The 17,181-nt window shown below is 33.2% G+C and overlaps 1 protein-coding gene across 1 annotated transcript in view; it reads right to left on the bottom strand.

Moving 5' to 3' along the window:
* LOC122536776 (poly(rC)-binding protein 3-like) overlaps positions 1-15,285 on the bottom strand; it is a 35,913-nt gene extending 20,628 nt beyond the window's left edge. The window contains exon 1 of the mRNA XM_043669443.1: positions 14,993-15,285. Within this exon, the coding sequence (XP_043525378.1) occupies positions 14,993-15,073 (81 nt within the window). The 5' untranslated portion in view covers positions 15,074-15,285. The remainder of the gene's footprint in view (positions 1-14,992) is intronic.
* Positions 15,286-17,181: the final 1,896 nt, after the last annotated feature.

Here is a 17,181-nt window from a genome sequence, read left to right as displayed (position 1 = left end):
AGAAAATAATTCTCATATTTATTGAAATATCTGTGAATTTGCAAATTTTCATTATTTAGTGTTCACTTCAACGAGAGACAATCTACTCGATTCAATTTCGAATTTTAAAAGACAAGCTTTTAAAATTGCTGTCACTTAACTTTCCTCCGTGATCTTCAGAAAATGATAATATTAAAAAAAAAATTTTATTGGATGATAAAATAATTTTTTTATTAAATAATAAAAAAGTAATATTTACTGGAAGTCTAATATACTTTCGAGATAAACCAATGGAATCCCTTTTGAACAAAACGATGTTAAAATTGCAATTGGATCAATCCCTTAAATTCTGCAATTAATAACAATCGTTCCTCGGGTGAAGAATATTTTATTTCATACTGAAATAAATAGCTTTAAACGACGAAGAACGGCAACGAGGAACGTTCGTTGTTAAATTGGTTGAAACAGGTCTCCTTTTTGTTAAAATTATAATAACTATTATCATCTCGTGCAACGACGTAAACGCTGACACACATTATCTTTTAATACTGTGCTTATAAAAAGAACAGATTGCGTGACTTCTTCCTGTAAATTGAACGTAACCGTACCTGAGATCATCTTATCGTGCTATTTCTGCACGTTAAAAGCTCCGTCTCGTTAATGGGAAAATAAGCATATAAAGTATTTATTACGCGAATTAACGGAAGACGCGGAAAGCAGAAGATCAGCTTTTCAATATTAAACACATGCGCGTTTGTGTACACCACACTTCGCAACTTCAAGTTTAAATACTGCGAATTCTCGTCGGACGAATCGCACGAATTTCTCTTTCACTCTTGTTATTTGAGCTCGACAGTGCAAAATGAAATTAAAAGTAAGATACCGAACGTAAAAACACAAGATTATTATAAATTAAAATTAAAATAGTCGCGAATATATAAAATTTAATAAATTGCAATATAGTAATTTCAACCTTAGAACCGTGATAAAAATTACAAATATACAATGTGATACTTCTCGCCTTAGTACATAAAATAAAAATACAAGAATTAAATTCGGATAAAAACTACAAATAAAAATTTAATTCATTGACGTAAAAATACATATTCTCTTGTTTATTAGCGACGGAAGTAATAAGTAGGAAAATTGACAAAATCCAACTATGAAGAAGATACAAAGTATCGAGAAAATCGCGGAAGGATTTCCTAGGATTTTCCGCCAAGTGATCGCAAAGTTTCCGAGTCGCCTAATTAGCAGTATTTAATCTTAAGTACCCTACGAATATTCAACGGGTATTTCGATATCAATTCTTCTCGGTTTCAACTTGAATAATTTATCGATCTATTAGTAACCGTAATATCCTTCTCGATATACTTATACCTTCGTCGACCTCGAGCTCCTTGTTCATTTTATAATTAATCTCGGCGAGATGAGCTTTCTAAACACCTTAAGCTCTGCAACGATTCATTAGAAATATTCCTTGTTCAATAAATTTAACTTTTGAAAAATTGTTGAGAATTTATTGAATTTAATTTATTATTATAAAGAGACATTAATAAATTTTTCTATAGTAATAATACATTTAATTTGAAACTTTTAATTATAAATTCCAGTTTATTAACAATTACATCATTTCTCTGATATTTTTCCGACCAAATGAAAGAATCAGAAAAAACCACGTACTCATTTATTCAAACAACAGATTAAGTTTAATTTTCCTGTGACTGCCACAGAACTTTGTGTAGCGACGTTAAACATAGACACACATACACACACGACTCTAACAACCGGTTGCACATAATTTAATAACAGAGATTGTACAACAATCTTGATCCACTCGAATTCAGCAAACGATTCCAATTACGATTCCTTAATCAGAGAAATCCAACTGTGGATATTTCGACGATATCCTACCAGCAATGATATTGTCGCGGTTAGCAAAGAGAAACAGTCAAAGTCGTTTTCTAATTGTCGATTGAATTTAATTCTCAAAACTCCATCGTTTAGAAAGAAATTACGATCGCTGAAAATTTCAAATGACTCGCGTCGCGGACAGTGGTAATTTTGTTCGGCGGGCGGAGTCAATGGGAGATTCCATTTTAATCTCGAGGTTAATCCAGGAAATCAGTTTCAAATTCTACGTCTTCGTTCGAAATTGAACTCCAAATGGAAGTGTCTCGTCGTGTCGAATGAATTCTGAAATATTATTTCTAATGATTTAAAAATCAATCGACTCGTGGCAAATTTGCACTTGTGATTTTGAGACTCTTTTCTTTTTTTCAAAGTAAAAATTATACCTGTTTACTGTTACTATTATTTAATGAAACTTAATATAGAAAAAAATTTACATTTTACTCTATTTTTATATTTTTACAAAAGACCTACGTTTTATTATTGTCGTTTAACGAAAATTACATTTAGATTTTTGCAGGAAACAATTTAAAAAAACACACACACAATAGAGAATACTTTTTTTTTACAGAAAAGTATATCTTTGTACTATTATTTAATAAAAATTTGGGGGAAATTTAACGAAAAACCAAGAAGAACTTACATTTTTCTGTCACTATTTAATAAAGGTTATATTTAGAGAACATCGACATTTTGCTATTATATTATCATTTAGCAAAAATTATACCAAGAATTTTATAGAATTTTAAGAGAAAATTGCAAAGAATACAATTTTTGCACTGCAATGTTTAAAAAATATATTTTAACTAGATATTAACATCCAAAAATACCTAAATTTTTACTGACAAGAGTAGTATATATATATATATATAAACCACCACATTTAACGAAACTCAATTCAGAAAAGCTTGTCGTGTTTTTCAACGTCGTGTTTAATAAAAGTTGCACGGAGGAAATTCCCGAAGAATTATGTAAGAACATCACGATGACAATATCTCTTAGTCCCGATCAGAACGCCAATTCCAACGACAATTCCTCGCAAGCCACGCCTTGCACATGAATCTCAACTGCACATACCCTATAACAGAATCAGATTACGATCCTAAACGATTCTGAAAATACTCCTCTCGCCTTTCTTCGTCAAAGATCCAACTCGATCTATCCCAATAATAGAGAGGCCACTCCAACCTCAAATTTAATTTCGAAAACAATTCCAAATTCATCCCTCTCTCTTTCTCTCTCTCTCTCTCTCTTTTTCGTGTGTGTGTATCACAGATTTAACCGCGCACAATTTAGACACAGAATACCATCACAGAAGCTATTACATTCAGTTGGATTAGAAGATTAATAATACACATCGTCTCGTTTAGTCAGATGTCAGTTCGTTTAAAGACAGTTTGCTTTTATTATCTTCCTGATCTAATTTATTTTATTTGTCTAATCGAAGATGATCTACTTTGGTACTTGTCTATCGAATAAAATAATGATTTATTTGTCTAATCGAAGACGATCTATTTTAGTACTTGTCTATCGAATAAAATAATGATTTATTTGTCTAATCGAAGACGATCTATTTTAGTGCTTGTCTATTAAATAAAATAATGATTTATTTATCTAATCCAAGATGATCTATTTCAATACCTGTCTATCGAACAAAATAATAATTTTCCATTTCATTTTGTACTTTGCACGAATCGAGAATGAATATGTTCCAGAGATCATCTATTTCTTATCTTTTATACTGATTTCTGTCGACTTTTAAGCATTTTTAAGCAGAGAAACGTAGGAAAATTATTCAAAATACAATAATATAACATTCAACATTTAGCTAAACTGTCATCCTCATTCGTTAATTATTTTACCTCGACGAATCGAAACGACTCAAACGAAACATCTCGCAACGCGCAGTTCGATCTATTTGACTCGGACGTAAGTCGTTCGCGTTATTTTTAAAGAGTTATTTTTAAAAGAACAAACCGACGAGTCAGCCACTTTCTATCCCATTTAATATTCTTCCCAGCGCTCGGAATTACCAAAGTATAACCAAAAAAAAAAAAAAAGTCGAAAAGATGAAATGAACGATCGTACCGATAAATTAATAAATTAATTAATTAATTTCCCCTTCGTCGGAAATCGTAACAAACACGTTAGGGGAAGGGAGGATGATATCTCGAGCGTCTTTCAGAGGCGTTCCCGATGTCAGGTCGCGGAATAACACAATGCGCGCCGCAAAAAGACGTTTTCGAACAGGGCCAGGCGGCTCGTTCGACGTCTACCGGGGACGATTAATTGCTAAGACGGCGGACATTAATTGCTGGTGCCGCGGGCACGGCCCGTGCGACAATTAATTACAGATCCAGACGATGGCAATCGGATTTCGAGGGGAGAGGGGAACACAATTTCGACGAACACGACGCGCGGCAACGCGGCGAACAGGTGAACTTCGACACGGTAATGGGCTCGTAATAGATCGTGAAATCGTCCGAATACCATCTTCATCTTTCGTGATCTTTGTTTTGTCTTTTCTCTTGCAGAGTCACGTTTTCTTTTTTTTTTTTTTCTTTTTTCTTTTTTTTTGCATCATCGAAACCCACTTGCAAGAGGGGATTTAAGTTTCTTCAATAATTGTTCGATAGAGATTCGGTGTATGTATCTATCTCGATAGTTGCGAGTAGACTAGGATTTTAAAGACACGAACACACAGCCAAAGTGCGATGTGACTTTCATTTTCATCTATTTGGATTTTTTTTTTTTTTTTTTTTCTTAGATTTCAAATTTCATTTACGAAGGTATGGACTCGGAGAAAGATCCAAAAAGAAGCAAGCTTGAGCTCCGACTGATCCAATACCAATTTCTAAAAGACGTATTTTATCGTATAATTGTATTTAATACGTATTATATTTAATAACTTATGTTATATATCATAATATTTAATACGTATTATTATATTTAATAACTTCTGTTATATATCATAATATTTAATACGTATTATTATATTTAATAACTTATGTTATGTATAATACGTATTTAATAACTTCTGTTATATATAATACGTATTATATTTAATAACTTATGTATATAATAATATTTAATATTATGTATATAATAATATTTAATATGTATTATATTTAATAAATTTTGTTATATATAATAAATTTAATACGTATTATATTTAATAACTTTTGTTATATATAATAAATTTAATACGTATTATATTTAATAACTTATGTTATATACAATACGTATTTAATAACTTATGTTATGTATAATACATATATTTAATAACTTATGTTATATATAATACGTATTATATTTAATAACTTTTGTTACATATAATAATATTTAATATTTAATATACGTATAATAATATTTAATATTTAATATACGTTACATTTAATAACTTATATATAATAATAATTAGAAATAAACTAGCATTTAATACAGGAGGAAAAAAATATTCATTACTTTGTTCATACGCGTCTCGAACTTGCTTTCGTACGTTCGATTTCACTTTGCACATCGATCCCTCGTCACTTCTTCGATCGATCGTTTTCGAAAGATCGTCCACACGTTATCGGTTGCGAAACAGGTAGCTTGACGATGCATTGTGTGATTTATTCACCGGCGAAAAAATAGAAATGGAAGGTTGCCGGATCGGCAAGAGGGAAGGAAGTTCAAATTCTTGGCAGCCGATCAGATTCCCGAAGAAATCGTCTGTTCCGCGACGCTTCGCGTGTTTCTTTCTCGCATTTCATTTTCTTTTCTTTGCGCTATATTAATTTCGCCATTGTTACTTCGCTGGTAACTTCTGTTATTAACTTGTCTCTTTAATTGAACCGTATGTTTAAAAAAGAAATTATAATCCTTTGATTTCGCGTTATAATTAATTCTCCCCCCTAGTTTCGACTCCACATTAATTTAAGTCCAAATCTCTCGTTAAAACTGTATTAAAAATCTCTTGTTAAAATTGTAAAAAATGTAAATTGCTAAAATTGTGTCGAATTATTTATACGATCGCCGATTGTCAATCCTTGGAACTTTTAAACTTTTAACTCTTTCTGTTCAGAACTTTCGAAAATCTACGAACTGATTTTCTCCCTGAGAAACTGCGGCGAATCGAAATTGGAAAAAATGCTGAAACCAAGTACACAGCACTTAAAACTCCTCTTTCGGCTTGTCATTCGATTACGCAGGCCGTTTCATTTTTATAAAAGCCTTTTTAATACAAAAATGAATTCTACAAACGACGCGTCGCATCATGAAAAATGAAGTGAGCCGACAGTGGATCCAATTAAATTTCTCATCGCCCGCCTAGACGAGAATTTCCTCAAAGAACGTGTAACAACGGCGAGATTGAAACGAACTTATCAGTGGATCGTGGCAAAAATGGAATCTAGATAGAAATTTATCTAATAAATATTGTAATTAACTCTTTGATGAATTTTTGAAGGAATTTTATATTCTTGGGAACTGAATAAAAAAAAAAAGAAAGGAATAGAATTTGAGTTAAGAAACTTATTTAATTAACGTTGTAATTAACTCTTTGATTAATTCTTTGCGAAATATTTCTTTCTGCGAATAATTATCTGCACGCGTAATTAAAATTCAAGCTCAGAATAAACACATCTACTGTAAATATAAATTAAACTATAACAAGAAGACAAATACCACTAATACCAGGTATTTTATTCTTTTACATGACGAATACATTCGTCATTAACTGAAGGAAATTTTAAGAAAATTCTCGGGAAATTACATATCCGTCAAACTCGATATAATTAATATTCCACTCTGGATATTTTTTTACGCACGCATGTGAATTTTTCAACACTTGAATTTTCCAAAAGATACGTGACACGAATGCTCGTGCTAAAAAAAAAAATATTGGTATTATCCGGTGAAACGAAATTGATAATTCGATCAATTTCAACAAACATTACAGCAAACTCGTCGCTGCACGTTTCAATTCGAAGCAAATTGAAACTATCGTTTGTTCATCCGTTTCGTATTACGAATTCATCGCGTTTGACGAAGTATGGCCCCGTTTTTCACTTTTTAATCGGCGACGAATCACAATAATGGTTACGCAACCGATGTTCCACCGCGCCAATTGAGAATTAAGTAGCAGAATCAGAGTACGTAGCTGGCTATAATTATCCCCGTGACTTTCGATAATTCGGAATTAATAAATAAATTTTCGCTATTATCTCGCGTGGCTCGGCTCTTTTCACGGAGTTTTTTTTCTTCTTACGGAGATCGTGACTCGTGAGATAATTATGATGTTGCGCATGATGATGAAACGTATAAAAATAGGTTCACTGTAGCCGTTGAATAAATATATAGGGCGATTACAAAACGATCAAAGTTAAAAAATTGAAGAAACTGAACGTGACACGATATATACACAGTTTCTTTAATTTTTAAGTCCTCATTTTTGTTTGTCCCCATAGTTTGAAGTAAGTCTGAACTAAAATATAAAAGAAAATAAGTGAAATAGTTTGAAGCAAGTTTGAACTAAACTACAAAAGAAAATAATTGGAGTAGTTTGAAGCGAGCTTGAAGTAAGTTTGAACTAAAATACAAAAGAAAATAACTGAAATAGTTTGAACTAAGTTTGAAGTTTGAACTAACAATAAGTTTGAGGTAAGTTTGAACTAAAATACAAAAGAAAACAACTGAAATAGTTTGAACTAAGTTTGATGTTTGAACTAACAATAAGTTTGAAGTAAGTTTAAACTGAAATACAAAAGAAAATAATTGGAGTAGTTTGAAGTGAGCTTGAAGTAAGTTTGAACTAAAACACAAAAGAAAATATCTGAAATAGTTTGAACTAAGTTTGATGTTTGAAATAACAATAAGTTTGAAGTAAGTTTGAACTAAAACACAAAAGAAAATAACTGGAGTCGTTTGAAGTCAGCTTGAAGTAAGTTCGAACTAAAATAAAAATAAGTTCAAAGTTCAAAATACAAAAGGAAATAATTAAATAGCCAAAGTCCGCTACGAAGCGAGACCACCACGTCTTTCATTTTCAACTTCTTCGGTACGAATTTTCCACATCGCCTCGGGCAGCAGTCGCAACAGACATTCATCTCAAACAGGTTCGAATAAACGAGCCCCTCTCTCGTGCGTTCAACTCCTCCACAGTATCAATTTCCACGCACATCTCTCCCCTCGAGTCGCGATATTATCCAGCGAGGAACACGAACGAGGAACGAACGAACGACGAAAGGATTACGCGTTTTACACGCGGCGGCTCGGTTTTATTGCCCGGGCGAAACCGCCGAGGAGAACAAAATGGATAGACCTAGGAACCGGGAGAGCAATTTCGAATTCTATCGCCGACTCTCCACCGAAACGCGCTACGATCCTCGAGTTTTCAAGTTCCGCAGGCCTGACTCCTCTTCCCGGCGCGGTGAATGAAATTTTTCAGCCCCTGCCTCAATGATTTTTCAAGTATCGATCAATGGCAAATTTCTTCAACGAACAAAAGTCCCGCGAAATTTTCGAATGTTCGTTAATTACTTTACAAGGTTCGCCGGTAAGTGATACTTTATCAATTTCGATCACGTCTCTACACGTTTGTAATTTGTTCAACTGGATGTTATTTGAGAGATGAATCAAACACTTTATATTCTCCTGTATTCTGTGGCCTCTCTATTAATAAACGTGTTTCGACAGAGATGCACGTTTCACTTTTGCTTCCAATCTTAGAAAAAGAAGGAGGCGAAGGAACCGCCTCGGTCTCAGATTGAAAAAGCGAATCCGTGTCGAAAATAAAGTAAAATAAAATGGTGAAACGAAGAGAGAGAGCATCTTGGCACGCGCGCTAACCGATTTATTATTGACTCGGGTCATGGATAGCCACGACCGAGCACGACAGCCACGGCGAAAAAAGCAAATCGACCGCGATACCTCACGCTGCTTCTCGTTTCCGGTTCAGCCTCTCTTGTCAACCCAACGTCGCGCGAATTTGCCGAATTTTCTTTTTGCCTCCTAATTTTCTCTCTGTCGACGAACAACAAATTCTATCCAGTATCATTCTAAACTTTATTTAGCTTTCAAAATTTATTACTTGTTCCTTTTTTATATATACATCGTTGTACTCGTCACAGATCTGCAATCATCAACTTCTAATATTCATCGTTACGTTTTCGTTTCTCTCTTACCGGAAACGACCAAAAAAAAAAAAAAAAAAAATTTTTTTTAACACAGAGAAAATAATCCAAGAGAAGACAACAAAGCTAATAAAAATTTCTTCGAACCGTCGCGTGTGTATCTACACACAGATGATAAATCGACAGAGAGACAAAGAGGACGATCCGGAAATCAGCCAATAAAAAGCGAAAGAGCTGATGACAGAGCGTAACGGGTGACGAAAGGAACGTGTCTCGTAAATGCACGCGGGGATTAACTGTCAAAAGGAAACAGCGCGATGGAGATTGTGTAAAAGGCGGATCGACGAGCGACGACCGAGCCTATCTTCGTTGCGTATTCGAGGCTTCGACAATTACCATTTTCTTTTTCTTCCTCTTCCTTTTTTCTTCTATTTGTTCTCTCGCGTCCGACGCTTAGGAGGGCCGGTATTTTCGGTCGGACTTGTATTACCGTCCGAAAATAACGAGCACTCCGCGTGCACACAGCCACCTCTCTCGCCTCGTAATTGGCCTCTCAGCGTCGCTCACGATCGATGATTCGTTTAACCCTTCGAACATTACAGCGCCAGCGAATATACGCGACTGACGGATGGATGGTGGTCAACATTTATAACGTGTACCGTAGATTTGTGCTGTGGATATAGATACATCGGCCGAGACACCTACATAAGTTGAAATATTCTCGAAACGATTGATTATTCGCGTCGAAAAATGTTTTAGACCAGAGGTGGCTAACTGGCGGCTGGTGCCCCCCACTTTTCACTAACGCTATCCCCTCCACTGCGTTTAGAGCGTCGCGACCACAATACTCGTATTAGATGTATATGTATACGTATAAATTGTTGGTTTTTTTTTTTTTCTTTTTTCAAAGTGTAGCTATTATTAAAGTTAAAGACAGGGAAAGTAGTTGTAGTATGGTTCGTTGCAGTGGAAATTAATTTTCATGCTAGATTCAATGAGATTTGTAGATTGAACGAGTTGACTTGGGCGAAAGTCGAATGGTCTCGAAAGGTGTACTAATACACCTGTGATTGATATTTTTGAATTGTTCATAGAAGACGTTCAAAAGTACGAATAGAACATCTAGACCGAAGGCAACCAAGTGACAATTCTTTCAACAATTAATCATTTCGACAAACTTTAAAATATAACTTTAAAATATATATTCAATGAATGAATTCTGAATATTAATTTTTCAACAATATATTCAATAATGAAAATACTTTGTGAATTTCTGTTTTAAAATAATTCTATATCTAGAATATTTTCTAGATTGCATTATTCAAATTGTCCTGATTTTTAGAATGAATATTTTCAACGATCAATCGTCTCGACGAATTTTGCAGCGCGAAGCACTGTGAAAATTCTTTCCCCGAATTCTTATTTTTAAGTCGCACAAGCAGCAATTTTCAGAATGAAAGCAAATATCTTCAGTTCTAAGATATTTGTCCAAAGCTATCCTGATATTCTAATTTCAGGAACAAAAGTTTTTAAAATATTCGTTCGAAACTGTCCTCCACTTTAAATTTCCAAGATGCAGGTCTGAATATTTTGAATTTTAAAACGTTCGTCCAAAGTTACCGCAAATGATATTTCGCATCTCCAAACTCTACTGTTATTTAATTAACACCATCCTCCGTTTCTTAAAGAAAAGTTCTCAAAAGCAAATATCCAGAAACTGAACTCTGACATTTATTCAAAGTCGTGACGAATTTTCCAAAATAATAAAATTTCCCAAAGCGTCGAGATATTTATTCGAAATCTGCTGCTAAACCGAAAACCAAAACTTGACTCACGAAATCGAATCCTCGAAAGGAAGTTGAGTGGCCATTGAAACATTCGCCCAAGAGCTGCCCTCCGAATTCCCGACGTTCCGAATAAAATCCTCAAATGCAAATTCCTGCATTCCCGAATGTTGAAATATTTATCCAAATCAGCCCTTGAACTCCAATTTCCTAAATCAGATCCTCGGTAGCGAATTTCCGCAAACTGGATACTGAAATATTTATCCAAAGCTACTCTCCTGAATTTCCCGACAATCCTAATAAATAAAAATCCCCTAAAGTAAAACTCCTATATTTCGAAACGTTGAAATATTTACGTCCAAATCCGCGTGGTCTCTTAATTCCCTGAATAAAATCCTTTCCACGAGCTGAATATTTAATCAAAGCTGAAATCTCGAATCATTCAATCTCCGGAATAAAATTTTCGAAAGCAAAATCCTACATTCCGAATGTTGAAATATTTATTCCAAAGCTGTCATTTTTCTAAATCAAATCCTCGAAAGCATTCATTTAAAATTGAAATTATCAAAAAGTCCTGAAGTTCTAATTTCCTAAATAAAATTCCTACGTTTCTCAAATACGTTGAAAAATATAATTTATCCAAATTATATATTTATAAATTATACGCAGTATGTAAATTTATATTATATAAATTTATAAATATATAATTTATCCGAACCTATGCTCTTGCATTCTAATTCTTTAAGTCAACACGAGAGCGACAAGATCACAAAATTTTTGTAAATTAATTAATTTGCAAAGCCTCTACAAAATTCTCTAAACGAAATGCGCGACTCCCATGCAACCGAGTGTTGCCAACATTCTCTCGAATCAGCGTTCGCGAAGTTCCAATTTCTTCGATAGAATCGTCAAAATCAAATTTCCACGAACCGAGTGTCGAAACACTGATACAAAGCCTGTATATATCTCTGAATTCCGGCGTGCATCTTGGAAATATTCTTCGACGAGGGAGGTAGGGGGGGATATTTCGAAGGATCGCAGACTGGAGGAACCAGGGAACGTTAATGACGATCTTTCGGTACGGTTTCCGGAATTCTGCACACGGATCTGCAGAAATCCGTCGTACCGGGCATACACAAGCACGCGGTGCAGACATTGCTTGCGCTCTTGATTTCTGTCGGAATTCGAGCAAGAGACGCAACCATCGAATGTTCTATCTCAACAATGAGACACACATAAGCCACGTCTGATAGCAAAACTTTTAGAAACAGTTGCTACGTTTGTTTCGAAACTGAAAAACAAAACCTGATGTTAATGATGTTTATATATTAACGAGTTGTATGAAATTGCAACTGTGTGCCAAGGATTGTAAAATATTGCAAAACACAATGGAAAATCTGACGGGAAACACTGAACGTTGAAAGTGAGTTTCTTGCTACGATGCTGGATGAAATCTTCTTCTCATCGTTTCCTCTCCCGTTCTGCGAAATTGCAATACGAAAAATAGATAATTCTTATCTACGGTTTTTTTTTTTTTTTTTTTTTATTTCCGTACACTGTAACTCTTTCATTTCCGAGTCGACTTTACCAGGCGTAAATATAACGTGTTATCTAATTGCTTTCATCATGCTCTCCAACATGCTCCAACTTTTTAATACAATGCGCTTCGCGGAGCAGTCAGAGTTTGCCTGTTCGTCGGGGTTTCAATTCGGGGCGTTGTATTTTTTATAAACTATATTGACTAGCCAAGTAATCAGTTAATCGAAGGCGATTGAGAAATGTAGAAATTGGTGTATGATATGCCATTTTGTGGAATTTTATGGCTATTTTTTTTTTCAATAAATATCTATCCACGTTTATCAGAATTTAAGGAATCATTTGTATTAGAAAATTTGCAAAAAAAAAAAAAAAAAAACACTGAATGCAACTGAAAGATACAGAAATTTGTCAATATGATCGTGGAATTTATAATTTTTCTATTTATCGACGTTTGATTTTATATAATTTCCTTCTCAACCAATTAAAGGTGATTAAAAAACATAGAGGCCCGACTTTTCTATTCAACGAGACTCGAGTCTAAGAAACTGCAGACGACACAAACTTTATAATTGATAATTCTTGCTAACCAATTATCTGTCATTGAGAATGATTATCGACGACTGAAGCATAAAAATTGTACCAAAGATATTAGAATGCAAGGAATAAAAAATAAAAAATAAAAAATAAAAAAAAACAGTTCTCGATACAACAAAGCAAGCATTGTAAAACTATTCTAAAATTATAAATTGGTCATTTTTACTATTTTTGATAGGTCCAGCGTTTTAAGAAACACTATTTGGAAGATCAAATCCTCGGAACACCGAAACAGCCGGAAATTTTCACTTTGAACAGTGGTTCAAAGTCCTGAGAACTATGCACGGAACAACACACAGCTAATAATAACGAATGCCATTAGCATTGACACGTCCTGACTATAGTATAGAGTATCGTAGAATAGTATCATAATTATTAACGTCGATGTAGGGCGCCTCTCCGCCGTGAACGAGGAGCCGAGTGACAAATGCGTGTTTTTATGCAATACCGTGTCACATCCAGTTTTGATTTATCTCTGCAACTTGTTTTCGATGTTCAACAAATATCCGCATACTTGTACGCCAGCTTATGCTAGAACTATTACGTAACCGTAGGAATTAAAACGATTTCTTTTATCATTTGCTCTTCATTGACTCTTCTTGAAACTTAGAGATAAAGAAACTTCGTAACTGAGAGTGTATTATAAAACTTCTTGAAGGAACGACAAAATTAAATGTAATAGTTTTTCTTTTCTTCTTCTTTTTTTTTTACTTTGGAACTTTTGCTTTTTTTTCAATAAATTTTCAAATAAAAAGTTTGAAGTTGAAAATTATCAGCTACTCAATTACTTAGCTAATAGCTTGAGAAAAATATTATATTACGTTGTGAAAAAATTATTATATTTAACGATGAAGAGCCTTTTCTTCCACGACATTGGCATTCATTAGATAATATTGTAATAATATTAAAAATTTTCAAACTAACAGATAATATTGTAATAATATTAAAAATTTTTAAACTAATAAAATAACCTTGAAAAATATCACACTAATAGACGATTACTGCATTTAACAACGAAGATTCTTTCCTCTTTCAGAACTTAGGTATTATTATACTTTAAAAGAACATCATTGTAAAAGGTGCACACAAAGAACGAAAATTGTTCCTCTACTATAATTTAGGTAATATTACATTTTGAAAAATGTCATTAGACATGTTACAGAGAAAACAGACTGTTAAAATTCACTTTATCATTTTGTCGTCGATTATTATAAGCCCCGGCGGGTAGGATAAAGCACGAGTTGCATAACTATACAGCAGGATGCAGTCAAAAAACTAGGGTAACTGTCAATTGCTAATGATGAGTAATGTCTTGTAGGCGTTGCACGGTGTGTACACACATCAAATAAATTAACGGGAGTGATTAAAGCGTTAGTTGCTGCGAAACTTTAAACGAAAAAACCAACGCAAAATACCGTGAATAAGGAAATTATTCCTCCTGGTAATTTGATCGTCGACAAAAAAAAAATTTTGAACTGGAGAACGCTGTTTTCATGTTTTCACAATCAAGACAATTTCAATCGCAACGTGATATTTTACAAAAATGAAAATTTCGCGTGGCAGTAGATTATTAAATTCTAGTTTCTAATTAATTTACAAATACCTGACACTGGCTACATTAGTTGAACAATATTGCATCGATAATGTAATGATAATAATCTGCGTCATTCGTGTTAGATACGATTTTTAATATTTGAGTCTACGAAATATTTTCCTCGTCATTGCCTGGACGCCAAAGTTCCACGAAATTCGAAGAAATTAAAATTATTTATCGAGATACATTTTGAATATTTATCGCTTGGTCCTCTAAAAGTTTAACACTGGAACTACCAGTAGTCAAATAGTAAAATTGACCAATTTTAAAATTGACAATATTTTTGTTAGAAATATTTATAGGTATAAAACAATGTGTTTTTACAGATTTAAAATATTTTCCGTAAAATCTACGAATCTATTGTATCATAAATTTCTTTCTTTTTTTTTTCTTTTTTTACTTCAATATTAATGTCTCTAGAAATATTTACAACAGAATTAGTATCACACGGTGATACCATGCGATTGTTGCCTTACCTTGCCCTGCATAATCAGGCGGATGGTCAGAGTGACCGAAGGGTCATCGTTCAAAACTGGTTTGGAATCCATACTGTCCATAATGGAGTCACAGATCCTGCGATGTCAGACGCGATGTCTTCTTGAGATTTGCGGAGGAAGGGGAAGGATAAGAGGCAGGATAAGGTGGGCAGGGGAAAGGTTAGGCAAGTGATTTTAATTGGAGGGGTGTTGGGACGTGTTTTCCAATCGCTCCAGGTGTATTCAGTCCTTGCACTGCAATCAGAACGTGTAAACTTGGATTAGTTAATTATTCAATCATCCTGTTACGTTCAAACGATTTACGACTATTGCACGACACGTTGCCCATATTCTTATAAATTTATAAACTATCATATCATTACCACATCTATATTACTACCATATTTTATTTAACATTATGTCGTTGCTATATTTTTATAAATTTATAAATTATATTATTATGAATAATATTTGTTCGTATCTTTTTTTTTATATTTCATTTAAATTACTTATGTATTTTTATTTTTACATAAATCTATGGCTATATTTTTATTTCTATTTAAATGTATGGCTATATTTTTGTTTTTATTTAAATCTATGGCTTTATTTTTATTTTTACTTAAATCTATAGCTATATTTTTTATTTTTATTTAAATCTATGGCTATATTTTTATTTCTATTTAAATCTATGGCTATATTTTTGTTTTTATTTAAATCTATGGCTATATTTTTATTTTTACTTAAATCTATGGCTATATTTTTTATTTTTACTTACATCTATGGCTATATTTTTTATTTTTATTTAAATTTATGGCTATATTTTTATTTTCATTTAAATCTATAGCTATATTTTTATTTTCATTTAAATCTATGGCTACATTTATTTTTATTTAAATCTATGGCTATATTTTTATTTTTACATACATCTATGGCTATATTTTTTATTTTTATTTAAATCTATGGCTTCTGAGTAACGCACGTGACAGAAAAATTACAATTGATTCATATAAAATTCATCGCGAGCCTTTGAAACAGAACGAACGAAGTTCACCCTGTTACACGAACGATTTTTTAAAATAATTTTCTAAGAGCAGTTTACCAGCATTTAAACAGATCATACCGATTTATGCCTTCTTATCTTTGAAAATGCTGATCTCATCCATCGACAAAGCAATAATCATCAAAGCAGCTGCTTTTGAATCCACCTTCTTGGAAAACCTTTATATAATCGAAAAAGATGAGGAGAATCCGATGAAAGGATTACAATTATTCAAATAGCGCTAGTGCGAAGCCTAGTGTCACCGTGTGCCTGGTTCTTCCAACGTTCTATCATCTTCGTTTTATCTGAATGCAAACAACAATTCAGCTGCAATTTGAAAAAAAAAAAAAAAAAAAAAAAAAAAAAAAAGAACGACACGCATAAGTTAGATAATCACGCGTGATTCGATCACAAGATCGATCGTTTTCGCGTGGAATCTCACGTCTATCTGAATCTTTCGTGCATATTATGCCTAATTAGACTGTCAATTTATATATTTATGGAAGATTCATTTGACATTCGTAAATAATTTGTTTCGTACATGTTGCACTTTACCGTGAAATAATTAATGAAATATCGAATACATTAAATTCGAGGCTCAAACTTCAAATTGATCGGTAAATGTCAATTAACCTTTAATTTAAAAGATTTCGAATAACTTTTAATACACAGCTGAGAAATCTGAATGTATCACTGTTCAAATAATTGTGATTTTTGTACCGATTTTTAGACTTGTTTCGAGTCTAAAAATAGATACAACAATCTCAATTATAATGCTAATAAAATGCTGTTACAATTACATCTTTTATATCGTACTGACTGATTTGTAAAAGATTGTTACCTTCGCAAGCAACTATCTACGAGTCATTTTTAACTCGAAGAATATTTTTTTCTTTTTACGACGTTCTGTTTGAACAAATGATAAATATAAAAAGAAAGTCTCTGACACGAGAGTGAAGACTGAAAGATCGAGATCTAAAGATTTCGAAGCTTGCAACGGAGTTGCGGTAGTTCACCGAAAGATCGATAAATTCCAATTATCCCAACTTTGATGAACTTTGAAAATGGCAGAGGGAGGAGGGGAGTTGTTGAAATGGATTTGCAAAACGCAACACAATACAAGAGACGGGGAACAAATGTATCTTAGCTC

The sequence above is a fragment of the Frieseomelitta varia genome, unplaced genomic scaffold (assembly GCF_011392965.1).
Source record: "Frieseomelitta varia isolate USP_RPSP 00005682 unplaced genomic scaffold, Fvar_1.2 scaffold_871, whole genome shotgun sequence".
Lineage (NCBI taxonomy): Eukaryota > Metazoa > Arthropoda > Insecta > Hymenoptera > Apidae > Frieseomelitta > Frieseomelitta varia.
The sequence above is the reverse complement of the archived record's forward strand: the minus strand, read 5'-3'. Positions and strand labels throughout refer to the sequence as shown.